Source organism: Cyprinus carpio, chromosome A11 (genome assembly GCF_018340385.1).
Source record: "Cyprinus carpio isolate SPL01 chromosome A11, ASM1834038v1, whole genome shotgun sequence".
Lineage (NCBI taxonomy): Eukaryota > Metazoa > Chordata > Actinopteri > Cypriniformes > Cyprinidae > Cyprinus > Cyprinus carpio.
This window is the reverse complement of record NC_056582.1, coordinates 8,883,386-8,909,820: the sequence shown is the minus strand read 5'-3', so window position 1 is coordinate 8,909,820 and position 26,435 is coordinate 8,883,386. Positions and strand designations below refer to the sequence as shown.

General features: G+C 37.3%; 2 protein-coding genes across 3 annotated transcripts; both read right to left on the bottom strand.

Moving 5' to 3' along the window:
- Positions 1 to 838: 838 nt before the first annotated feature.
- LOC109098445 (transcription factor Sp2-like) lies at positions 839 to 10,931 on the bottom strand. Of its 2 annotated transcripts, none has more exons than XM_042766129.1 (8): positions 10,854 to 10,931; positions 9,756 to 9,832; positions 8,123 to 8,884; positions 4,666 to 4,884; positions 4,242 to 4,518; positions 3,901 to 4,081; positions 2,832 to 3,025; positions 839 to 2,744 (listed from the first exon to the last, which is right to left on the bottom strand). In XM_042766129.1, the coding sequence occupies exons 1-8, from the start codon at positions 10,858 to 10,860 to the stop codon at positions 2,644 to 2,646; spliced, it is 1,818 nt and encodes a 605-aa protein (XP_042622063.1). In that variant the 5' UTR covers positions 10,861 to 10,931; the 3' UTR covers positions 839 to 2,643. The 2 variants fall into 2 exon arrangements, with proteins under 2 accessions (XP_042622063.1, XP_042622064.1); XM_042766130.1 differs by having other exon boundaries at positions 10,836 to 10,857.
- A 1,484-nt stretch (positions 10,932 to 12,415) lies between these two features.
- Positions 12,416 to 25,484, bottom strand: LOC109098446 (suppressor of cytokine signaling 7-like). Its single transcript, XM_042766128.1, is given in 10 exon segments — positions 12,416 to 12,954; positions 13,049 to 13,189; positions 15,881 to 16,016; positions 16,390 to 16,518; positions 17,555 to 17,723; positions 17,912 to 18,057; positions 19,183 to 19,314; positions 22,333 to 22,462; positions 22,886 to 22,900; positions 23,654 to 25,484. Coding segments are annotated over 9 exon segments (2,346 nt in total). The 5' UTR covers positions 25,022 to 25,484; the 3' UTR covers positions 12,416 to 12,954; positions 13,049 to 13,068.
- Positions 25,485 to 26,435: the final 951 nt, after the last annotated feature.

Here is a 26,435-nt window from a genome sequence, read left to right as displayed (position 1 = left end):
CTTATCCAGGTCCACAAATCACATTGCTTTCTCATATATTCCCCTGGCTCTTCAAAAAAAAAAAAAAAAGAAAAAGAAAAAGAAAAAAAAAAAGTTTATTAAGACTATTTTAAGTCATCTTCAGGCTCCCTCGGAAGTTTACTGAGGCCTTAAGTTAGACTGACATTTAAATGGATCTTATTAAACAATATCTGATTTTTGCCCTAGGTTTTTGACCCTACTTGCATCTACAGTAGATATACTTTTCAATAAGTCACTACAATATTATATTTGAATTCAAGTGTTTGACCAACAGTAGTCAGCTGGGATGTACAAAAGAACTGATTCATATTCATATCCATGACACTAGATGTTTTTTTCCTCCTCAGTATACACTGAAAGAAACTGGTGAAACAATTTTTACTAAAAAAAACATAAAAATAATAATAATAATAAAAATGCATTGAATTAAAATTTTTGAAGAATAATATAAAAATATAAGTATAAAGTATAATATAAAAATTGAAGTATAATTTTTTTTTCTGATATAAAAAAACAACTCTGTTCTATATACAATCTCCATGCACTTTTACTTTATCCCAATGTAAGCTATAGCAGCAAACAATGAATAATGAACTTTATATGTTGTGCAAAATGGTTAAGAGTTAGTCTGCACTTGTCTAAAGTACCAGTCTATTGATAACAAATTTAATTTAAGTTTATTACACCCAAAGTTTAACTGGGGAACTCGGTCAGGTCACCTCCTGATGTTAGTATATAGTCATGACAGAAAGTCGTGTGGGTTTGGACATGAGAGTGAGTGAATGCTGAAAGAACTAATTCCATTCAAAAGCAGAGAAACACTCAGTCTGTTATGCTTTATTAGGTGAGTGGGAGCGGTGGTCTGACTGTAGAAAAAGATAGCGAGTTCTCTGGTCTAAGCTCCTCAATACAAGTCATACAAACACAGGGTTACCTACCGATTTTCAAAGCCAGGGCTCTTTAAATGTGGGGTTTATCAAGGGGAGCTAAAGAACTTTTCTTTTGTCAAATCAGATGTAGGTACATGAACCAGAAAATGAAATGATCCACTCAGTGAAAACCCTGAATTTGGTCAGTGCACATAAATTGACATTTCTTTACACTTTATAAGTTAGACAAAAAAAATAACAATAAAAGGAAAAATAAAGCAGGTCTACAAATGCAGTTCCCTGGAAAAAGACAAATCTCTTTAAATATGGGGTGCTGCAGACTAAGGCAACTTTTAGTCAATAAAAAGGGTAATCTATAATTCTTACATATTACAGGAATGAAACTATACAATGCTGCTTTTTTCCTTCTCATTTACACTGTACACAGTCCACAGATTTCATGTTTGGCAACAATAGCCAATACACATTTGTGTAACAATTATCCTACATTTTACACCCAAATACAACAGTATGAACTCAGACACTATACAAACATACATAAGCACAGATTTCTTTTCTTCTTAAGGCCTCTTTTAGAGAGCTTGGACAAAAGCTTAGATCAACTTAAATGGAATGACTGGATTTAAATAGCCATTAAATCCATCAGCATGTAGCCGCTTTACATGTACCGTAAATGAAATAAAACATTTCCGTTGGTGTAATGTTACCACAATCACATTTTCATTATATTGTGTCCTACTTTGTGAGATTTTTTTTTTCTGCTTTACATGAGAACATAAACGTGAGTTATCATCTACATTTTTGAATGGACACATTTGCAATCTTTTAACAAAGACACAACCTGCATACATTCAATGTCATTTAAGCTTTTTTTTTTTTTTTTTTTTTTTTTTAGCAATAATAAATTAATTCCTTATTTTATGTGATGATCAACCTTTCAACAGGTAGCAACCAAGTCCCAACATATTTACTCTCTTGTTCATCGCCTCTATACAAGACATGATTGTCTAATATGGACATGTACGTAAAAGCCCAAATATTATTTTCCAAAACCTCTACTAATATTAAAAACAATCAACCAAAGTCATACAAAATTTCAAGCTTCTGTTAATATTCCAAAGCAGACTTAAAAAAAGAAAAAATCATTTAACAACTGAATATAATTTAACTGCGCGAAGAGTTTGTCCAAAGCGTCAATTCTGTATTCAAATTTGCCATAATATGTACAAATGTATGTTTGTATGCAAGAAAACAAACATTTACACAATAAAAGCCAGGAAACACTGTCCATTAGCTGCTACACTTCATGTGAGGGGCTTGGTTTAGCTAAAACAACCAAAAACATGTGGAAAAAATGTAAATAAGGATGGAAAGTAACTTCTTTTCTTCTTTTTTTTTGGCTGAAGTGTCTGTTGCTGCTGAGACAGACATCTTTTCCGCTCTGTATACCAGAGGAATCAAGCCAAGACACAACTGGCATCCATGTTCTTCATGAATCTCAGTTGAGGGCCACATTTTACGGCCAGCCAACCTTCCTCTGTTGATGAGGGTGAGTAAAAATGTGGACATTTTACCCTGAAACAGCTGGTCAAAACAGGTGACGTTCCAGGGACATATTGTACATTTGAAGGCAGGTTGACCTCTGTTTCCTCCCATCCTTCAAGCCCCGGGAACAGTGTTTTTCTTTCTTTACCCCCCCTCAAAGGTCTTGAAACCCTGTGAAAGACGATGTTCACAGGCTCTTTGTGTTGATGTGTGTTTTGTAATGCTTCGTGAGGTGGTCACTCCGCATGAAACGTTTCTGACACTTGCTACACTCAAAACGTTTGTCTCCTGAAAACAGATCAAAAATGGGGTGAATTTCATTAGAGATGCATCACATTTGTATTTAGTGCATGTGTATATCTGGAGCTTGCATACCTGTGTGTGTCCTGGCATGTCTCTGCAGCTCGTCACTGCGTGTGAATCGTTTTCCGCAGAAGACCCAGCTGCACACAAAGGGTCTCTCTCCCGTGTGCAGTCGGACATGCGCCCGCAACAGGGAAGTCTTTCGAAAGGTCTTTTCACAGCCTGCTATGTGGCAGATGTGTTTTCTTTTCCCCACCTCTCCCGGCCTACAGCATGCAAAAATGTAAAAGTGATTTCTGACACTCTTTCCTTTAACCATTTGAATTTAATCAATATTGATATTTGCCAGAAAAAAGAAATCCATGATATCAAAAATAAATATCTGAACAGCCTACTAAATCTTAATTTAGAGTGTATCTCTGTGTGAATGAGTAATGAAACTATGTCTACTACACAGTGCACACACACTCGAGCTACAACAAACAATAATATTAACCATTGTTATTATTTTTACTATTTTAAAGTATAATATTAACCATTGTTATTATTTTATATTAAATATTTTCAATTGATGACATTTCAAAAGATCCACACGACTCCAGTCCAAGCAAAAACTGCATGTCTCTAAGAAATAAAATCACCAAATCAATAACTTCAAACTGTTGCTTCCAGCTAAAATACCATAATAAGTCCATAACAACGCTTCCTCCAGTGAGAAATATGCTCTAGAGGAAGCCTTATTAATTATTATAGACTATGGACTTGTGTTTTGGCAAGAAGTGATGGTCTGTAGTTAAAACGCCTTGATGACGGATTTGCTTCTCCGCTTCACGAGAGGTTAACTGATGGACTGGAGTCATGTGGATTACTGTGATGTTTTTATGTTTGGACTCTCATTCTGACGGCACCCATTCACTGCAGTGGATTCATTGGTGAGCAAGTGATGTAATGCTAAATTTCTCCAAATCTGTTCTGAAGAAGAAACAAACTTTCCGTTTTTTGGGGGGTGAACTATTCTTTTAATGGTATGAAATGAATATTGTCAAAAAAATATCAATAGTAAACAGACCTATTTTACACTAATTTAAACAAACAACAACAACAACAACAACAAAAACCTTTATATTTAAAACTTTCCAACCTCTTCTCTGCGTCTTTGCAGTTCGGACAGGTGCAGGCCATACGCCTTTTTTTCTCTCCAGGCTGACTCTGCAGCTCCAGTGCGAGTGTCTGTGTCTGCTCCATCTGCATGGTCTGCGTCTGCACACCGCCCAGCTGCAGACCCGTACCTGGAACCGTCTGCACTGTGAGATGCTGCTGGCCTAAAAGACACGAACACATTAAACTAAATGCCGCCAAGATCATGATAACATCATTCACAATGCATCACTCCAATTCTTTGAAAGAGTTAAGTAACAAATCAATTATAAGCTGTATTTTCGCATCTGTTTGTGCAGACGAAGCACGCACTCACTCACTCACCCCCAGCGTTGGTGATTGTTACAGGAACACCCTGCACCTGGACACCATTAATACTGATGGTCTGAACTGCCTGAGCAGCAGAAGCTAACTGGGCTGCATTCAGTGTTATGAGACCCCCTCCAGCTGGGGCAATTTTAGGGAGAGTCCTTTCTTTCCGTGTCCCTGTTTGAGCCTTTTTAGTGACCACCGCAGGTGTGGTGGGTGTAGTTGGTGTGGTAACAGTTGTCTCCTGTAGCTGTACAGCTTGCCATTCACCTGAGGCCGTTTTAATCAGCACCTGGGATTAGCAGAGCACATGCATGACATCTTTAGATAATTATTGATTTCTCTTCATTATTTTAAATGAACGAAAAATTAACACCCCTAGTTTAAACTTGATTAAACCATAAAGAGGTTTAAAAAAAAATGCTGTTTCCTGATGTACCTGTGTGGGTTCTGAGGGGGACACCTGCACACTGGGTGTGACTGTCTGTCTCTGTGGTACAGTGGGAAGTGTGGCAGAGGCAGCCTGTACCACTTTTAGAGCCTGCGGGGGGATCTGAACGACCTGCTGATCCGATTTCTGCTGAACCAACTGCACCTGCTGCACCACGGCAGGCTGACCCCCCCCTGGACTCTGCACGATCAGGAGATTATTTCCTGCCTGGTTCAGGAAGACATTATTAGGGACATTCGCAATCAACAAAAACCGCTGCCCGCATACTTGCAGGGTAATTTTTATAAAAACGTCATAATTCACTTAAAAAACAAAAACCAAGCTTATTTAATAAACATTTTATTTGCATTGTGACTATTGGCAAACATATTTTCCACCAGGAACTGAACATTTTATCTGAGTTTTTTTTTCCTCATCATTACATCCTCATTCTTTTATTTATACACCGATAGTTGATTGCTGGAACTATTGGCAAAAATCCATGCAGATAGTTTTTCCGCGTTGTGTCCGTTGAGAAGCTCTGCTGTCATTATACAGAACAAGAGCGCCCTCTAGAGGCGGAAATCACCGACAGCACGTGCTGTTTGTTTTGACACGTGACACTACACGCAGCACAGAGCTGGACACTAATGGACAACGAAACGTGTGAACACAGTACACTATACTGCATGTTTTTATATCATTATAAAGTAATTAATTTGTTGACAAGATGCTGCATTAGTGGAGAAAGAACAGCAGTATGTTTGCTATTAAGGCTGAGAGGACATGAACATTAGCAGCACCTCAAATGTTAAAACAATGTGACCAAAACACATGCAAGTGTGACGCAAACGCTTAATGTTACGATTGTTACCATGAATTTGCATTAGTTTATATCCAGCTGGTCACAATGCATTTGTTAGTCAGCAAAGATGCAGATCTAAAGCTGTGACATGAGAAAGCATATTGATATGTTTATGCAGCCAACAGAAATCCTGCCACGCCGCAGAGCACCATTTACACAGTTTGCCATTAAATTACATCATATTTATCCCAAATCTTAGTTAATGTACATAAAGACTTCACCCTGGGCTGGAACTGTGCATTGTGCTTTTTTCAGTGAAACGTTTGTCTTTCTGTGGCTCTAATAAAGTCTATATGTTTCATATGAATTAATTTTAATGATCAATTTATACTTTATATTTAATATTAATATTTTTATTCAAAGAATGTTTTTTTTTTAGTTTTCATACAGTATCCATTTTAAAAACTATCAGTTGATTAATCGTTATCAGCCAGTGTAATCCAACCTAGCTATCGGTATCAGTAAAATCCACTATTGGTCGACCTCTGATGTGGTATAAACAAATTCAAACAAAAATTAAAACATGTTTATCTCACAAATGATCAAAAATATGATCATTTATCCTCAGATATGCACGTTGTTCTCGGGTACTTCTAAACAAGACGCTGTTTTGCAGTGGACTTAAAAGCCGGTGCACTCCAGAATGGGAGTTGGGTGCCGGTGAAGTGAAGTATGTGTTTAGTTGTGTTAATACGTTTGATTTATTTTTTGTGTTTATTATGGGTTATTGGATTCCTTTATGTTTATTCAGGAATATCCGCTTTATTTGTTTTATAATTTTTCATTTGTTCTGGTCTTATTTAATGCTGCTATATGCTGATAACCAGGGGTCTCATTTATAAACATTGCATACGCACAAAATGGGCACAGAAACATGCGTACGCAATTTTCCACGCACATATCGTGATTTATAAAAAATAAACTTGCCGTAAATATGAACGCACCATACGAACATTCTAGACCATGCGTACAAACTCTCTTTTTCCTGGAGTGAGAAAAGTAATTAAAAAGTAAACAGCAATTTTAAACTCTGTTTTTCATGTCGATATACACATTTACATTAAATACTCCTCTCGCATTAATGGAGATAAACACTGAAATTACATAATTTTACAAAAAAAAAAATTTATACATAATTTTATTAACAATAGGCTAAATAATTTTACGTGTGAATGCATCTCAACAACATAATACAACATACCACTATATTTGAAGGATATAACAAGGAGAAAATGGTAAGAATTGCACGTTTCCTTTTTAAAATACTTTGTAAGTGACGAGCCGAATCAGACAATTGTATTTACACTGCAATAAATATGAGCCTATCTGTTTCCACTAAAAATAGCTAAAAGATGTTTATCAGCAAAACTGCATTCATTTAATTGATTTGAATTGTTTAAAACAATTGAAATACTATTTGGCCAGTGTAAAAGAATGAGATCAACTCTATTCTAAAATATATCTGAGAACAACTTTAAACCATTTTGTTTGTATGGATATTTTCATATATTTATTATAAAACATAACAAGGATGCTGGATAATTTTTAGCAATAAAAATTAACGTGTATGGCACAAATGGTATTATAGTCCCCATCTCATATTTCCTTAATGTCTCGGTGTTAAACATGGTGTCACGTGGATGGGAATATGCATGGAAATGATATGCAGATGAGGTTATGCATAATAAAACTAGGCGTTGTAAGCTCCATATATGGTTATTTCAGGGAGGAGATGAGGTGGAGATATTTTTTTTTTTTTTCAGCAAAAGAAAAGTAAAGGCTTGACCACTAATGATCACTTTTGTTTACTAAACCTAATACCATTAAAACACTGGTATTACTTGAAATTATTTTGAAGCAAAATATAAATATTAGATGAAAACCTAAATAAAACTGAGAAATTTATTTTAAAGTTGAAGCATAAAAAATTTAATAAAAAAAACGAAAACTGAAATAAAAACAAATGACTTAGGCAATAAAACAACAAATAAAATCATTAAAAAAACACAAAAATAGAAAAATATCAACAAATAATATGATTTTATTTTTTTTTTTTATTTTTTTTTTTTGAATATAAAATAATTAATATAATAAATAAAAATAAATGAGCAATGAATGTAATGCAATATTCTTTTAATTATTGTCAAATATTAATGATTATTAAGATTAATGAAAATGAGAATTTTTATTTAAACCCAACAAAAACAAATATGGTGTATATATACTTTGTAATTACTTTTTTTTTTTTTTGCATTTCATTAATGCTGAGAATGAATTGTCTTGCACTGAGGATGAAATGTACCTAACTGTCGATCCAAAATATCTTAAAAATAGCATATTTTTCAGCAAAATATCATTTCTTAATAAGATTTAATTTTGGGGTGAATAAGACCGGTTTAGTGCAAACTTGTGCAACAAAAACAAAATAACTGAAAAACTCTTGATTTTCCCTTGAGACACATGCCAACACAGAACAGTTTAAACAATAAAGGTCATTTTGAAATCTGTCAGATGAGACAAAAAAAACAGCGACTGACAATTTTAAGCTAAAGCACTTGAGGTTTTTAGGAAGCCAAAGCAGAATTACAAAAACGCACATACCTGAATAATGTTGTCGGCTGTGGTCTCTATCAGTAAGGCTTCAACCTGTTCAGCTACATGTGGCGGAGAGGCCGGCTGAGGGGTCGGGGTGGGCGGGGCTATAGCCACCTGTCTCTTCCTCCCCCTCTTGCCCTTCACCGGAGCAGCAGCAGTCTCTGTTACAACCTGCGCTCCTCCCACCTCACTAGTAGTAACATTAAGTGGGAGCGTAAGTCCACCAGGGAGCCGTACAACGTTAGCATTTACACTGGCATTATTCTGCCGCCGCTTTTGAGAGGATGGCTTGATCGTCACCCTCTTCTGCTGGGGGGTCTGTGCCGGGGCCAGAGGTGGCGGGGCTGGTGTGGCAGCCTGAACTGTGACAGGTGAAGTGATGATGGCCTGGTTGGTTCCGGGGATGATCTGGATCTGTCCACCCTGAGGCATCATTTGAATGGTCTGAGACCCCTGGAACTGAGGAATCACTTGGTACTGGATGTTGGCAGTGGATGTGCCCGCAGGACGTGAAGGGCTCTGAATAGTGAAGACAATAGGGCTGGCCCCTGACGAACCAAGTCCCGCGGGCAGCTGGATAACATTTCCTTTCGCTGAGAGGAACCCAAGGTTTTTGGGTGGAGCTGGGGCAATAGGGGCGGGCTTGATGGGGTGCAGACGGCGTGTGGTTGGCTGTGATGGTGGAGTGCTGACTGGGGCCTGGGCAGCCGGAGGCCCGATCTTACTGCAGGTAGCCGCCAGAAGTGCCAGCGGGGAGGGCTGTGAATCCTACATGAGAGAGTGTTGATACACAATTACCAGCAGCAGGCTGAGTACTACAAAAGACATTAAACTGGCACAGCTATTTAAGGAAATTGCTTTTTGGGACATTTTGTATAAGGCTGAAATACACATTTTTTTTTTACATTTATGCATTTAGCAGACGCTTTTATCCAAAGCGACTTACAGTGCATTCAGGTTATACATTTTTATTTTATTGATATGTCGACCTTTTACGCTGCTAACGCAATGCTCTACCACTGAGCCACAGGAACTACACTACATGACTTTTAAAATCTGAATAGATTTTTAAACACTAGGCATCTTATACACTTGATGAGTCTGTAAATAGTTACAGAGAAAAACTGGGCATCATACACTAAACGATCACATATAATCATATATGAACGATCAATCATAACTTAATACATTTCAACTGAACTGCACTGCATCTGATGAATAACTTCTAATTCGTGAGTGAAGGCACAAACATTTCATTTTAAAGTTTTGACTGTCACACTAAAGAAATCAATAAAATAGAAAATTAACTTTTTGATTAAGTGTGAATCACTATTGTGTTTTTGCTAAATGTTATATTATTGCGATGTTAATTTACTACTATTTTTATTAATTAAATTTCACAGTATATATATTACAGAACAACCAGCATGATGCAAGAAAAAAAACAATTCTCAATATTTCAGAGACATTTTATTAGAATATGTCATAATGTGAAATTTATAAAAACATATAATCTGAGAATAAGCAGTAATGGTCATTTTGACGATAAATGGAAATAATTATTGGTTTATCGGTTAAAATACTTATAACAGTGCACCCCTAAAACATAGTCTAAAAATACAGACTTAAGGGGCCTTACTTGAGAAGTGGTGGTGGAGGGCTGCAGATATTCACTGGGGCTGACTGCGACAGTGGTGGCCATACTGTCCTTTTGATCTGTGAGAAGAAGGTGAATCTTTTTATGCAAAGAAAACACCAGAACTCTCCAACTGTGATTTCCATCGGGGAATGAAATAATGCAGCAGGAGTTATTTGCACTACTGAAGGCAAATTAATAGTGTGCTTAGACTGTGCATTAGATGTCCTCTCTCAATCCTGGTCCTGAAGTGCTGGGCTTCTCCAGAAGCAGGACTGAGATACTCTAGTGTATGTGCATCTATGATAAACACCCAGCACTGACCTCACATGTACTGAGATTTCAGATCCCAGCTCACATAAACACTTGATGTTATGATGCTTGCTAATTGGCTGTCAAAGCTAACGGTTTATCCACATTTATCTGAATGGGATCAAAATCCTAGTAAGTCTTAAGAAAGTACACCACAGTGATCTTTCTGCCATCATATTTAACCGTTTTGCAACTTTACTACATAAAGGACTTGCTCTCATAACAAGCGAATCAGGTTAAAAAATCAGGACACTGGCGCTGATAACCAAGCCTTGGGTATTTACAGCGAAATTTGTGCTTGGAGGAGATAAATATTTGTTTTTATGCCTATATAAAGGGAAAATGCAGTTTGGTTAAAGCTGCAGCCTGAAACCAGCGGCTAACGCTAACAGGCTAAACGTCAGATGCCTGCAAGTGGTTGAGCTATGCTAAGGAAATTCATTAGAATATCGATTTAACCTCACTTTATATTATGTTTTAATCAGCCGTCTACACGTTTACGTCTTTCTACGAGCATGCAGTGCGGGCAGACAAAGTCAAGTGCGCTGATGGAGGAGGAAACTGCTGGCTTAGCATGCTAAAGTGCTAACTAGCCACATAAACTCTTCGCTACGGAAAAGACCCGCGATTCCGGAAGTGTGCATTTGGCAGAACTGCCGTGCTACGCATGATTTTTATAACTCGTGCGTGCTAGCTACGATATAAAATATGTATCGGTTCATTCGCACGAGAAAATCTTTAAGAAAGTAACATAGTAATATAAACACCAACGTTATAATTCCTACCCACCGCTCATGACGACATTCACTCTCCGCAAAGCCTCGAAGAGCCCACACGAGATACTGCCCCACCCGCGCCCTCTGGCCAATCCGCTTACTTGTCAATCAGCGCGAGCTCGCAGTCCTGACCAATCATAGGGCAGCGTTTGTCTGATTGACGTCTAATCCAGCTAATGAGATAAGGTAGAATTTCTATGACAGTTGAAGGATATATTTTTGGCCAATAGACTGTCGAGTTTTCAGGAGAAAGGCGGGCGTTGTGAAGAAGTCAAAATAATAAGCCGAGCCAATAATACACAGGCTTGAATTTCACTGACGTTTAGCTCGCCCAGTTAGAAATGGGTAAAGCATATCAATCAAAAGTAATTGACAGCTATTTCGATCGATCAATCTGCTTGCACTTTGTTATTTTACTATTGCAGTAAGCAGGTGCTCCATCAGAATACATGACTGTCTTCTGAAAAGCCTGGAGTGCATCTCATTAATGCAACCAGCTGCAACATCAACACCAAAATGATTTGATTCTGCAACATGACATTGGGCATTTTGTAAATAACATTTGTTTAGTGACCCAAATAGTTTATATATATATAAGGCATGGTTAGCTGACTATAAAAATCAAAGGATGGAAAATGTGTGTGTACATAACCATATTTGGGGAACAAATTCGTACTCAGAAGTGAGCTAAATGTGACATAACCTCCTTTTGGGGACTTAAATTTTACAAATGCAGAAAGTTTTCCGTTAGGGTGTGGATTAGGGTTAGGTTATAGTATTTAGAACTAGCTGTATATAAACACATTTAGATAGCTAAATAGATGTGTGTGATGTCCCAGCTATAATTTACCAAGATATGATGACAGTAGACAATAGTAATACATTTGTACTGAATGATTATCACAGTCACATACCGTGGTATGAAGGCCAGGCATTCCAGGTGAATAATTTAACTAATAGATATCACCATATTTCCCAGTTGATTACATTATTGATGGATTAAAAACTACATGTTTTTTTTTTTTTTTGCATTACAAGTTTTCTAAAATGTATAAATGTGCAGTAATTTGCATGCATTTCCACAAGAGAAATCTGAACATTGAATGAAGCTGGGTTCAGAATTTTTGTACAGAGGGGATTTTATGATATATCTTTTTATCACTCAATAAATCACTATGTTTTTAGGAGTTAAATGAGGTATAAAAACCAGGCAAATTATATATAAACAAACTCCTCTCTAAAAATCTTCAGAATATAAATAGGAATAACACTGGAAATTTGGTGTATGTAAGCGTTACTGAAGTGGAGATTTCTGGCTCAGCGCATGAGAGAAAACAGTCTTTAATGATATGCATTGTAAATGTAATATATAATTTATATGTAATATATAATATAATGTAATATATATATATATATATATATATATATATATATATATATATATATATATATATAAACCCTGGTAACTCATTATAGTGATCTGCAAGGACAAACAGATATGTCCTATGGTGAGACAAACTTAAATTCATTTGATTATGATCCTTAATCATAAATAATGTGGAAAAAGTCATCAAGTATACCACCACTTATTTTCAAGTTTACTTTGTCTTTTACTCAAAATACAGTTCATGTGGCCTGATCAGACTGAAGGAGTTACAATCAGGGAAAGGACAAATAAAGGGCTCACAAACTCCACCCAGGGTCCTGATGAGGAAAGAAAGAAGAACCAAACAGAGACGGATTCACAAACTGGCCAGTTTAAAAACTCCAGTGTAATATAACCTACAGATGAAGGCTTTTTCTAGTACCCCAAGTCGAATGTCCTTGTTCGTTTTTTGTTTAACTTATTATTTTTTTAAGTCCACTGTTTGCTGTCCAGTGAGCTTTCAAGTCCTTTGTCTATTATGTCAGTCTCTGGATTTATTTGCCTGCTCAACATAGACAGTATTCCAGCACTCCTCTGTACTCCCTCTGTCCACGTGTTGGTCAAAGAGGAGGGGCCAGTCGGCTGATGTTCATTGGCTTCTGCTGGAAGACTGGCAGGGAGTTGGAGCAGAGCTGTGCACCAGGAAGTGTCCATGCGCTGTTCCATCTATTATCCACACATAGAATTCCTAAAAAAGAATACATTTGCGTTTCTTTAATTAAACTAGTTGGCATTAAGTACAACATAATGAATGTAAATCAGTCATTGCTGCAGTTACGTACAGTGAAAAGGAGCGATCTGGCTATGTTTCAGACTCGGTTTCCTTTTCCACACCTGCTGCCTGGCGCATGCCTTTGATTGACAGGTACATCTCTTCCTCTGGATCATAGTAATAGAACTTCCTCAAGTAGACAATGAGCGGTCTAAGAAAAAAATCAAATAAAAATAAGGCACTCTGTATGCAAAGTATTTTTTCTTTTTTTACTAAAAATGGCTAAAAATGTTATACATGTTTATTTCAATAACAGTGGGTAGAAATATGTGATACACTCATTCCTCCCTGAAAATTATTAACAAAACGTTTGCTCCGTATTGACAAAAATAACTGTAGATGATTTACCTTTATATTATAATCATAATTTTATTTATTTTGATTAAAAGAATTTACTTTAAAATACTTATTTTGAATAGGGCACTTGCATCGCATGTTCTTTGCATATGTTAAACTGTGTTCTTGACCAAAAATGAAAATTAACCCATTATTTTCTCACCCTAAAGCCATCCTAGGCGTATATGATTTCCTTCTTTAAGATGAATCCAATCAGAGTTTTATTAAAAATTTACTTTAATTTTCCAAGCTGTTTAATGGCAGTCAGCAGGTGTTGCAGTTCATCAGTCCAAAAGAAGTGAAATAAAGCGAATCTATCCATAACAAAAAGTGTCTCACATGGCTCGGGGGGGTGAACAAAGGCCTCCTGTAGTGAATCAATGCGTTTTTGTAAGAAAAATATCCATATTTTAAACGTAATAATCACTTTAATCTAGCTTGCGCTAGAGCTGTAGTCTAGTCCAGCTTTGTCGAGTCCAAGACAAGTCCAAGACCAGGACTAGTCAAGAACGAGTCTAGACCGAGTCCAAAGAGGTTCGAGTCCAAGTCAAGACCGAGTCCAAATGAGAGAAAAAAAGGATCCTCTTCAAGACCACATACTTGACTACTGATAATGTATCTTATGAGAGAGACAGCATATCTCCTATTCTGAGAAAGTGTTTTTACATTATTATTTGTAATGATCAAAAAGCATGTTTAAAGTAACAACTCTGTAGGACAGGGGTCTCCAAACTAGATCCTGAAGGGCCAATGTCCTTCAGAGTTTAGCTCCAACTGGCCTTAACACTATCTGGAAGTTTCTAGTGTGTCTAGTAAAAGCTTGTTTAGCTGGTTCAAGTGTGTTTACTTAGGGTTGGAGCTAAACTCTAAAGGACACCGGCCATCTAAGACCGAATTTGAACACAGCAAGTGCACCGCTGGTCATGTGACAAGAATCAACGAATCTGCTTCATCATTTCCCGTAACAAAATCGAAAGCTAAGCCAAGATGAAGAAACAGCTGCTCATAGCTGTACAAGGATAGCCATTTTTTAAATGAATTTATTAGCAGAGCTACTGCAAGGGATTTTTAGTGCTGGAAATCCATTTATTCTTTGCTGAAACTTCTGCGTCTTCATGGAGAGCAGGTCATGGTTGCCTAGCAACGGCAGACGCCACTGGAGCGCAAGCATAGAGCGCAGGCTACAGAGTGCTTTGGAAAAAAGAAAGCAGCACACTCCCATTTTCCACACGTTTTCAGGCGCGACATGCAAATGTGGTTTTGTTTTGAAGGAAAAAAACAAATTTTGCTGGACTTGGTCAAGACCAACGAGAACATTTGGCAAGTCCAATGAACAAGTCCGAGACAATTTCGAGTGCAAACACCAACGAGTCCGAGACAAGTCCGAGACGATAGAAAAATGGGACCGGACTCAAAAGCTACAGCCCTAGCTTGTGCCAATAGTTGTACACAGAAACTGCTTCGGGAGGATGATGTATGATGTCGGCGTTGTGCATGTGCCGGTGAGTCTCATGAAAACCAACGTTTGTTTACAGGAGCAAAGGAAGCAAAGTTTCCTTACTTTAATCTTCCAACTTTCTTCTTTACAAATCCTCCTTTTGTACTTCTAATTTGTGACCGTTGTTTTGTTCTGATCTCTCCCCTGTGCTTCCTCGTTCGTCACTTCTGAGCGGCGCATGCGCAACCCTAACGTCTTATGTCATCCGCCCGGAGCTGCTTCCATTTTAAACAGAGAAAGCAGGCTAGATTAAATTGATTATTACGTTTTAAATATGGTTATTTTTCTTACAAAAATGCATTGATACACTACAGGAGGCCTTTGTTCACCCCCCGGAGCCATGTGAGGCACTTTTTATTATGGATGGATGCACTTTATTTCACTTCTTTTGGACTGTTGAACTGCAAAACCCGCTGAGTGCCATTAAACAGCTTGGAAGATCAAAAACAACTTTTAATATAACTCCGACTGGATTCGTCTGAAAGAAGAAAGTCATATACACCTAGGATGCCTTGAGGGTGAGTAATTCATGGGCTAATTTTCATTTTTGGGTGAACTAACCCTTTAATTTAGATAAATTGTAACTAATATAATTCAGTAAATTTTGACCTACAATGTGTCTAAATGTCTAAAACTTCACATTGGTAAACCATCCCACTACCAGTATTTCATGCGTCTCCCACATACACTACAATTCAAAAGAAATGAATACTTTTATTCAGCAGGGATGCATTAAATTGGTCAAAAGTGACTGTAAAAACATTCCTAATATTTCAAAGATTATTTCCGTTGTTCTTTTGAGCTTTTTATTAATTGAAGAATGTATTATGGTTTCAATAATATTTAACAGCTCAACTGTTTTCAACATTGATAATAAAAATAAATAAATGCAGCTTAAGTGAACATATGAGAGTTTTGAAAAACAATCTAACAGACCTCAAATCTCTGAATGGTAGTGTATCAGAAATCTTAATAAGGCAAATAATGTAAAGTGTGAGTGAGTTATACTTGGGGAGGGGCAGCTCCTGGATGTGGTCTATGCGGACGAGTTGTCGGATGCAGAAACGGCACAGATGCTGGAGTGATTTCACATTGCTGAAGCGTGAGACTGGATAGAGCAACTGCACAGGGGTCGGGGGCAACCCTGAAACAGACACCACACGCTTCATTACACTGACAAATTAAGTTTTCGTTGAAAACTTCTGAATAAATATTAGACTTATCTACATATTAACTATATGTCATAATAATACGATCATTAATTACCTAACATAAAATTAATCTAGCCTGAAAAACAGCTAGTTTTAAACACATAAAATGTCTGTATACCCCTATTAAAACTGTGAAAAAATGACAAATGTAGATATTCAAATATAATATTTAGCCAATGTATTTTGTCCCACCCTTTGTTCACAACCATAATCTTCTAAGAAAAAGACAAAAAAGAAGTTTCCACTAGTGGCTGAAAATCCTGTCTGCAATGTCTTGTCAGTTGAGCAGGATATTTGTAGCCTTACCAGGTACACGTGAACGTAGGAAGTAGAGGAATTTTCCATTTTTAGAGTGCATGATGGCTCGCTCAATGAATTCAACCACAGAATGGCAGCGGTCCTCAAATTTAGGGTGGCACCATAAACTGAAGGTTCCTGAAGAGTTAAAAACAAACTTTAAGGAAAAAAAAAATACTTTGGACATACTTAAGGAAATAATCCTATTTGGTACAGCCAATTGTATTAGTTTTTCTCAAATTATATTTATGGTTTGGTTCAAACCTTAAATTTTGATTTCATTTTCATCATAAATATTTATTTTCCCAAAGACAAAAACATTTATATAAAGTAAAAAGAGTATTTATAGATTTAAGACCATATCAATGTATTTTCTTTAGACATGAGTCAAATTTTTATCTTGTGTAGTGTAGGTCTATATATATATATATATATACATACAGCTTAATTTCATTATAAACAAAATCTAAATTAGCTATAATATGAAAACAGCATTTTCATTTAAGATAAAAGCAACAACATTTTGTTAGTCAATGTTTCATTTTCTTTAATTACTATGTATTAAGACAACTTTAAAATATACCTTGATGTTTAATGCGATGACTTTATTGTGATCACAGTTTCTGTTATGTATTAGCAAAAAGAAAAAAAAAGTAAAAAAAAAACAAACCAAAAAAAAAACACCCTGGTGGTGTGAAACATTTATTGACTACCGATTTGACTTTTCAAATCTAAATTTAGGCCTAACTGTCATTCTGCAAGTGGTGAAATCTAATGTGTTTGTTCAGGCAGTGCAGTCAACACTGACTTTTTACTCAGACTTCAAACCACTAGAGGATGTGGTTTAGATCAGGGGCCGGTTGCATAAAAGGTTTAGACTAGTCTTAAGTTAGTCATATAATTTTTTTCTTTAAGACTGGTCCAATTTTTTTAAATTTAGTTACATAAAAACTTAGATTAGCCAAAGCTGAATCCAAAATATAAGACTGATTAACCCTTTGGTTAACTGCTAGTTGGTCAAAATAGTTCTTAAGACACTGTCTTAACATAGAGGCTAAGTCTATGCATCTGGCCCCAGGTTTTCATTTGTTTTTTGGCTACACTTTTGAGTCTGATATTAAAAAAAAGAGTTTGAGCGCGTTTACAGATATGTATACTGTATGTGTGTGTTTACCTCTGTAGTGCTCCATACGTGTGTGGTGTGTGACTCCCTGTGAGCGAAAGCTGAGGCTGAGGATGTATCGTGGGTCTGAGCTGTCCCGCACCAAAAATGAGCCATCTGGCTTTCCTCTCAGCTTCATTTCTGCATCCTCCCAGTTCATCGGCCCCCAATACCAGCCACACTGCAGACACAAACACACAATGACCATACAGAGAGAAAAAACACGCAAAACCCACAACCCCAGGAAACCACAGTCATATTTCATAGTTAGAAAGGTATATAAATAAACATGCCAAATGACATTTCCATCATATGAGTGGAAATTTTCTCTTGTTTCTTGACTTCACGTCAACTGGTTTTGTCTCTCACCCGCTCCAGCTCTCTCAAGCTGGCAGTGAAGCTGCTGGAATCGGCTCCTCTCAGTGGACACATGATTGGGGGCGGGGCCACTCTAGCAGGGGCCGGAGTCTCCGTTGGTGATGGAGCCGAATGTGGAAGTGCCCGGAAGAAAGCATCTGAGAAACAAATGGACCATTTTTTAAATACAACAGCAAATATTGAGTTGCAATCAGCTAAGACTAATATTCCATCTAAAAGTATAGCTAAATGGCCATTCAAAATTTTGATGAAAAAAATACAGTAAAAACAGTATTACGGTATTGTGAAATTTTATTTTTTTAGAATAGAAATGTAATTTATTCCTGTGATGCCAATATGCTGATTTGCCCCTCAATAAACATTTATTATTATTATTGTCATTTATTTTTATTAAACAATTGTGCTCCTTAATATTGTTCTGGAAACCACAATACTTTTTGTCCAGATTCTTTGATAAATAGAACATTTAAAAGAACAGCATTTATTTGACACATAAATCTTTTGTAACATTATGAATGCTACAAAACAAATAACAGTTTACATCATTTTAGATTCAAATTTATATCAAATTTATCAAGTTTTTCATTATAGTGTTACAGGACTGTAAGCGTTATACTTGTGAACTGTTAAATATACAAATATCCCAAGTGAATAATACGAGGTTATTAAAAACTTCATATAAAACTGTGTATAGGAGTTAGACAGGAATATAAAATATATATTTAAATTCTTTACTAATTTAACAAACACACATTGTCCTTTTGTGACAACATGCCCCAGTTGTGTTGTATATTGTGTTCACTTGTTTGCTCAAAAGCTAGAGCACAACAAAGCACAAAAATCCCCTTTATATCTGATACATAAGTTATATTTCTACATAAGACATTGAGCAAAAGATGCTACAACACACAGCTTAAGTTTGAACATTGCCCACACTTCCTCTCTGAACTTTAGTCACACTGCCTTTTTCATCTCAGCTGCAAAAGGAACTGAAACCAAAGCCTTTGTTAAGCAAAACAATACATGCGGTGGGTGACATGTATAGTCTTTGCCTTTGCCTTTCACAAGAATACCACAGTTACATTCACACTTTATTCCATTTCTCTTTATGTTTCAAGGAATAAAGGTGCTTCTGAGGGCAGAGAAGTTGCTGGTCTGCTGAAAGGGGAAGGAGAGGTTAGGATCTGCTCTCAGAATGAGAAAGATGCCCTGAAATACCCTGAAACACACACACCGCCCCCTCCACTGCACCCAAGTCTTACCATTGAGGCTGAGACTATGCTGGATGGTAGCGCGGAGAGGGGGAGGAGGAGGAAGAGGCAGAGGGAGAGACTGCAGGGAGGCCCCCATTACACTCACTAGGAAAGGCCCCGGCTGCGGCCCACCTATATCGTCTGGAAGAGAGCAGGAGGGAGGGTTCAGAGCCAGGAGAATAAGGAGGTGTCATAGAAAAAGCAATGGAAGGGTAGACAGAAGGTAAAAGTCTATTAGAATGAGACAGGTGCCACAGACGATGAAGAGGAATCAAAACATGATTGTTTAATAAGCAATGGAATTCATTTTAAGAGTGATTGGTCTTCAACATCATTTATTCTTGCATTTATTACCAAACACAAATCAAGATTATAGATTATAGAATTAACATGAATATTACATTCAATGATCTGTGCTTTTTGTATGAATAACATGGGTTTTGCCTGTCTGAAGTATAAAGGACCAGGACAAATCCTCCAATTATGTGACAATATCTGATCCTCTTATAGCACTTGAAGACTAAGACACCGTGACAGGAAGCATATGACATGGGGACATGCAACATGGGGAAACAACAAGGCCATCTGTAGAAAGAAATCCACACACTGGTATGTGCATTCAATCACACACTCATGACACTGGGAAATTCATTTCTTCCCAGCTGTGAAGAAATTATGTGGAGTATATTTTATAAGAATTTTCTGGGGTTCAATACAGTGTTATCTGGGTATCAATGAGATACTATTGTAGTTTGCATTAATTCTTAGATTTTTTTTATATTGTTAGTTTTCTTGTTGTTTAGTTCAAATTTTAGTAACTTTGTTCTATGTTTTTGTCATTTTTTTACATTTAACATCAAATTTATATATAATATAAAATATAAACGTTTCTATTAATTTTATTTCAGTTTTAGTTATTTTACCACATCAAGTTAAGTTAAATGAAAATGAGAAATGTTGCCTTGGCAGCTAGCTTTTTTTTGTGCGTTTTATCTTATTTTATTTTATTTTATTTCAGGTAGCATTTATTTTATTTTAACTAAAAAATAAAAATTTTTTATGGTTTTAGGTTTAGTTAACTATAATATCCCTGGTTCAATGCAAGATTTTTTAACAACATTTGTGACAAAATGTTGATTATTATAAAATTATTAATTATTTTCTTTTAAAAAAACAAATCTGGGTAAAATCTCTTACAATGGAATTAAAAATGCATAGTGTTTCAATAGTCCAGCAACATGATGAGTGTTAACATGACTGTAGTGTGGAAAAATCACATAACCTTTTCAGTGTAATGTTACATCTAATTTTGCAACTTTGTTGCCATGACAACACAACTTAAAAGCTTAAATTTAAATTAAAACTTTAAAAGCTTTACAGCTCAATCATACACAATTTTTAGCAAAATAAATAATTTTAGTGATTTTTCTAAAATTAGAATTATAAGGTTAGGATTTCTGCTTTTAAATTCTCCAGAAAGTGGCCGCTTTCACTTCCATTATCAAGTACCATTATTATTTTTCTTTTCTTTAAAAAAAAACAAAAACAAGTCAGATTTATTTTTATGCAATCAACATTGTGCCCCAAATGCTGCAGTTGAGCTTAACTCAGAATATTCCTTAAAACCTTTACCCTAGACGTGACAAGCATTCAACTTCAAACAAACAAAGACTGAATAATCCACATACCTAATCATCTTCGTTCACTCATGACAAAGACTGCTTCTTCATATATAAATATTCAGATCTAATACCTATATCTCCAGTATTGAGATCATTTCAATCTTCACTACCAAACCACACAACCACACTGAGCTGATGTACTGGAAGAGCGCATGCGGAGGCCTCACTTCATTAGAAACGGAACTGCTGGCCTGTATGCCAAATACGTCAGACCACACCTAGACTTACACAATAACTCACTTTAAGTGGCGCTTCTGGTAATTTTATAGTTGCATAATGCAATCACAGACTCCGGTTAACATGAAATGAAAAGAATGAAGTCTGAAGAAAACAGGGAAATGAAAGGACAAAGTGAAAGATTAAGCAAGTAGGCTGACACAGCATCTTTAACATCCACCTTGTGTTCGATCACAGAGGTGAAGTAACGAAGATCGCTGTTTACAACTGATAACACACTGTAGAGTCAACAGAGGCTTTTTTTTTTTTGAACACTTGTGATGGGATTTTGAGGAGAGGGACTCTGTTTTCAAGACTTCTTACATTACTTACTATGCCAGTGTCAATGCATTTTGATACAGCACAAAAAAACAACAACATGAATGAGAGGTGAGCAGGCAATCCTTTGACTTTGTCTGAGACAGATTAGCATTTACATTACAAATGTGATCTGGTTAAATGCATTTGGTCTGAATAATCCCATAATATGTTGACAATATTTATGTATTTATGTCTATATTTAGTGCCGACCACTTGTGAGTGAATCAACCAAAATGGATGTTAATTCCATGTATGTACACTATTGTTCAAAAGTTTGAAATCAGTAAATCTTTTTAAAGAAATTCATATTTATATTCAGCAAGGATGAAAAGTGCCAATAAAGACATTGCTAATGTTAGAAAATCTTTCTACTTCAAGTAAATGCTATATCTTTCTATACTTTCTTTTCAAAAAAGGTTAATTCATCATGGTTTCCACAAAAATATTAAGCAGCATAGTTATAATATTGATAATAATAAAGTTTCTTAATGAGCAAATCAGAATAATTTCTGAAGGATCATGTGACACTGAAGACTGTAATGACTGCTGAAAATTCAGCTTTGCATCACAGGAAGGAATTACATCTGAAAATATATTCAAATAGAAAACAGTTATTTAAAATTGTAATAATATTTCACAGTATTTCTTATTTTAATATTTATGGCATTTTTATTAAATAAATGCAGCCTTGGTGAACATAAACTGTTTAAAAAACATTTAAAAAATCTTATCAACCCCAATTTTTTAAACGGTAGTGCATAAAACTATGTGCATAGACAGATACAGATGATAGAGGTGTCAGTATAAAGGATAAAGGGAATGCACTGAGGATGGGGGAGGTTACTGTAGAAAAACAGATGGAGATGTGAAAGGTATGAATGAAGGAGAGCAGAAACGAAGGAGATCAAGGAGGTGTGTGAACATCTGTAGTGGGGCTCACCTAGCAGACTGAGGCTCCGCCGAGGGGGAGGTGGAGGAGTGGGAGGGTGAGGGGAGTTCCTGCCTCTCTGAGAGATGTCCACATCAACCAAGGACACAGTCTCTCCTGTGACCAGAGCCACAAAACAGAACTTAATGACAAGAGCCATAAGAACAAAATTAACAACATTCATTACAATAATGTAGAATAATTCCAAAGATAGGCCTAAAATAAGACTAATCTCATGCAAATGTGCCGTCATTATGTAGAATAATTCCAAAGATAGGCCTAAAATAAGACTAATCTCATGCAAATGTGCCGTCATTTCATGTATTCCAAGGATTCCTTTAGCTTGCACCCCATTATGTTCCCTTAAATCTTTGTTTACCTGTAAAAACAGGAGTAAATTGTTATTCAGGGTTGGCTGTTTGTGGAATTTCATCAGATTTTAAGAAAGACAACAAATTAATTTACATTCATTCTGTTCTGTATTTCAAATTTATTGTATCATTTTTAGTCTAAAATATATAGACGCACACACATATTCACATTATGAATGTTTTATCCCTCATACAGAAAATGCACTCACCTGTGATCCTTGGGCCAAATATGACATTTTAGAAACATTGAAAACTATAAAAAAATCTTTTAAAACAAGTTTAGGACACCTCTTTATAAAATGTGTTTAATGATAAAAAGTTTATCACAGAAAATATACACTTTTTATTGAATATGTATGAAGTAACACAAGTTTTGTTAAAAAGAAACACGCACACACACAAAAAAAGTGTCCCATTTCCTGGTTAATTTTAATCACCAGCATGTGTGAGAGGCTAAATCTTTCATTGAAATGTTAAATATTTTGGGCTCAAATTTAAAGCTGCACAACATGCTAAAAAGTCATAGGTTGAATGCTATAGTTTATAGGTAAGTAAACATAAGTGTTATTTTCCCTATGCAATTTCCAATGTGTTTTTAGAAAAAAGGTTTATGATTTATTAATAAATTAAGGTTAATAAATTAATGTGTTGTTCTACTGTATTATGACTACAGTGGTGTCCTGTTCATCAAGCACAAAAACTCAAATCCTTGTGAAAGTTGAAGTCATTACCCAACAAGTTGTTACCGTTTTAAATTTAGGTTTGAGGTAGGCCTATGTCTGTGTAGTGTATGTTGCATGAAAACAAACATGATATATATATATATATATATATATATATATATATATATATATATATATATATATATATATATATATATATATATATATACATACATATAGTAGGCGTATAAAAAAGGTTAAAGCTTCTATTTTTAATTAAAGTTGTTTGGGCAAAAGAACTCACCTGGCCGTGTCTTGTTCCCCACCGCTCGGTCCAGACATGTCAACCAAACTGCCCGCTGAGGATATGGAGAATGTGACTGAAGGTCTCTTGTCCAAAATGTTGTTAGAGCCACTACAGCTTTTAGTTCTGAAAAGTTTACTCAGGCGGATTTTAAGCGAGCCCTTCCTGGATTTCCCTGGTACTTTCAGAGTCTTCTCTCCTCCGCTCGCAGCGGAAAGATGCGCCCGGGTCGTGCTCCTGTCCGGCCGGGCCTTCGGTGTGGACGCCTGGCTCGAGCACGGGGTGTTCTGGCTGGGTTCGGCTTGGGACAGGACCTCGGGAGACAGTTTGTCGCTGGTAGGAGCCTGAGGCCTGGTGTTTACCGAGTCTCGTAACAAACAACAAGCCTGCGAGCAAAGTCTGCCGGACACCCCTATAGCTTGTCCAGAGAGCACCGACGGGAAACACTTGAGAGCAAACGCACCCGGCTCAGCGTTCTGAGACTCGGCCTTTTGACAGGCATTGATGCCCAGGCCGTTTACCTCTTCTGACCCGAGGCCCTCCAGCACCAGCAGCGCATCACTGGTCTCGGTCGGGTCCTCTCCCTGTCTGATTCCAGCCGAGCCGAGCACGCTTTGACACGAGCAATGCTGCAGCTCGCCATCCTTGAGCAGAAACTCGGGTACTGGAGCGACTCCCAGCTCGCCGAATTTCCTCGCCAGCTCCAGCACAGGACCGTCGGGCAGCTGGAGCTGCCGCTGCGCCGTCGTGCAGCTCCAGCCCGGCTCTGTCATCGAGCTCGTTTTGTGATCCACCACCGGCGGCCAGTCTTGTTTGTCTGTGATAAAGCGATGCCGGTGGCACAGCTCGGCTCCATCCGTATCCGTAGCAACCGCTGGCAGCTTGAGCTGTGGATGCAGCGTCCATGTAGGCGGATGCTGAGCGTCCACAGCGCCAGGCTCGGAAGCGAGTATCGCTTGGTCCTCAAAAGCCCTGCGCTGATCCTCCGAGTTGTTCTCGGCAAATCCTTCAGAGTCTCTCGATATGTTTCTGAACACCAACAGCTGAGGCCCCATTCCACCTCGGTGGGTGAGATCGTACCCGTGGGCCTCGGCTGAATGAAGAGGAGGAGGCGGCACAGACAGCGCAGGTCTGGTCGCCATCACTCCCGCGTCAGGTGCCTCCGTTCCGCTGGCCTGCGGAGCTTTGTTCACCGCCGAGATGTGGCCGTGATTCTGCGTGCATTCAAAGTTCCCCTTGATAGCCACCGTCAGTCCCGTGCACGACGACAGATTCCCATTCTCCTCGTCCAAGCGGTCATCCTCGGCCGCGGAGACCAGGCGCATCAAGACAAAATCGGGAGACATATCTTGCGCGTTGTTCATTATTATTCCTCAATATACTGAAGGAATGAGCGATATCAGCGTTTCACATTGCTCCAGTCATGAGATCTCGCTTGTGTGATGATGATGGTAAATCCTCTTGGTGTTTCTTAGCCCCCTCACTCAGCGCCAGACAATTATTGCATCTAAACTCTATTTCAGTCGCTCCTTCAACATTGCGCACGTCCTCATCTCATTTCGCGTCCGGCCTTAAAGATCTCCACGGGGCTTTGTAGGGTCATACATAACGCTTCGTTTCACGCAATCCTAACGGCGACTGTGGTCACATTACTGTCGAGGCCCCACCCGCCCGCTCACTTCCGCAAATTCGATGCGTTTCGTGTTTGGTCTTATCGGTGCCATTGCTGTCCACTTGGCTGCAGGCTATGTGCTGTCCCGCTTAGTGACGTGCACCGTGCTGTAATGTTGCTTTCAAGTCATTTACCGTGCTGTTGTCTGGGAGATGGCCTTACCAAATGATGTTTATGATGCATCAATTGTTGTGGCAAATCGGTTGCGTTATGAGTCAAAGACAAATTACTTGCATGATATCATCATTTGAATAATGTGTTGTTTGGGTGATATCATCATTTGAATAATGACTCTCATCCTCATATAGCCTAGCCTACTTTAAACAAAACATCATGTCAAAACAAAAAAATCATTACAAGGCCCTATAATCAAAAACCAAGAGAGATATTATTGACGCATAAAATGGGCAATTTTAACCAACAAGGTTTATAGGAATTATTATTGACGCATAAAATGGGCAATTTTAACCAACAAGGTTTATAGGAATGTAAATTTCAGTCGTTCCATTTAACCTCGAAACAAAAGTAAAATTACGCCTATAGATATTTTAAAAACGCTATGTATATGTACATTCAGTAAAATAAAAATTCTCCCATGGTCAAGACTTTTCATATTTGTGAAGTGCAGAGTCCTTAGTATGGACCGAATGATGTCGCTGTACACAAACATATACACATGCACATAGAGCCCTTTAAAACCTGCCATCTCACATTCATATGAGAGTGTGTTTATAAAAGTTTTTTGTAATGTGTTTTTTACATGCATTGACAACATCTATGGAAAATGTGTTTTCACAGTATGTTGGAGGGGCATTGGATCATTGGCGGCGGGGGGGCACTGTCGTTTGATCAAAATTTTTTTATTGGCAACATCATAGTTGGAATCCAGAACCTAAATCTGAAAGCTATATAGAATGACAATGAAAGATTTAGACTTGGGGTTTTATCTCTAAAAGAGGAACAAGGTTACGGCACCAATGATCTATATAGAATGACATTCTACCCTAGAATGTTAGCTCTAATGATCTATCTAATAGAATGTCATTAGGTATAATTTTTTTTTTTTCACTGTCGATTCCTTACACAATTATATGCGATTGTTAGGT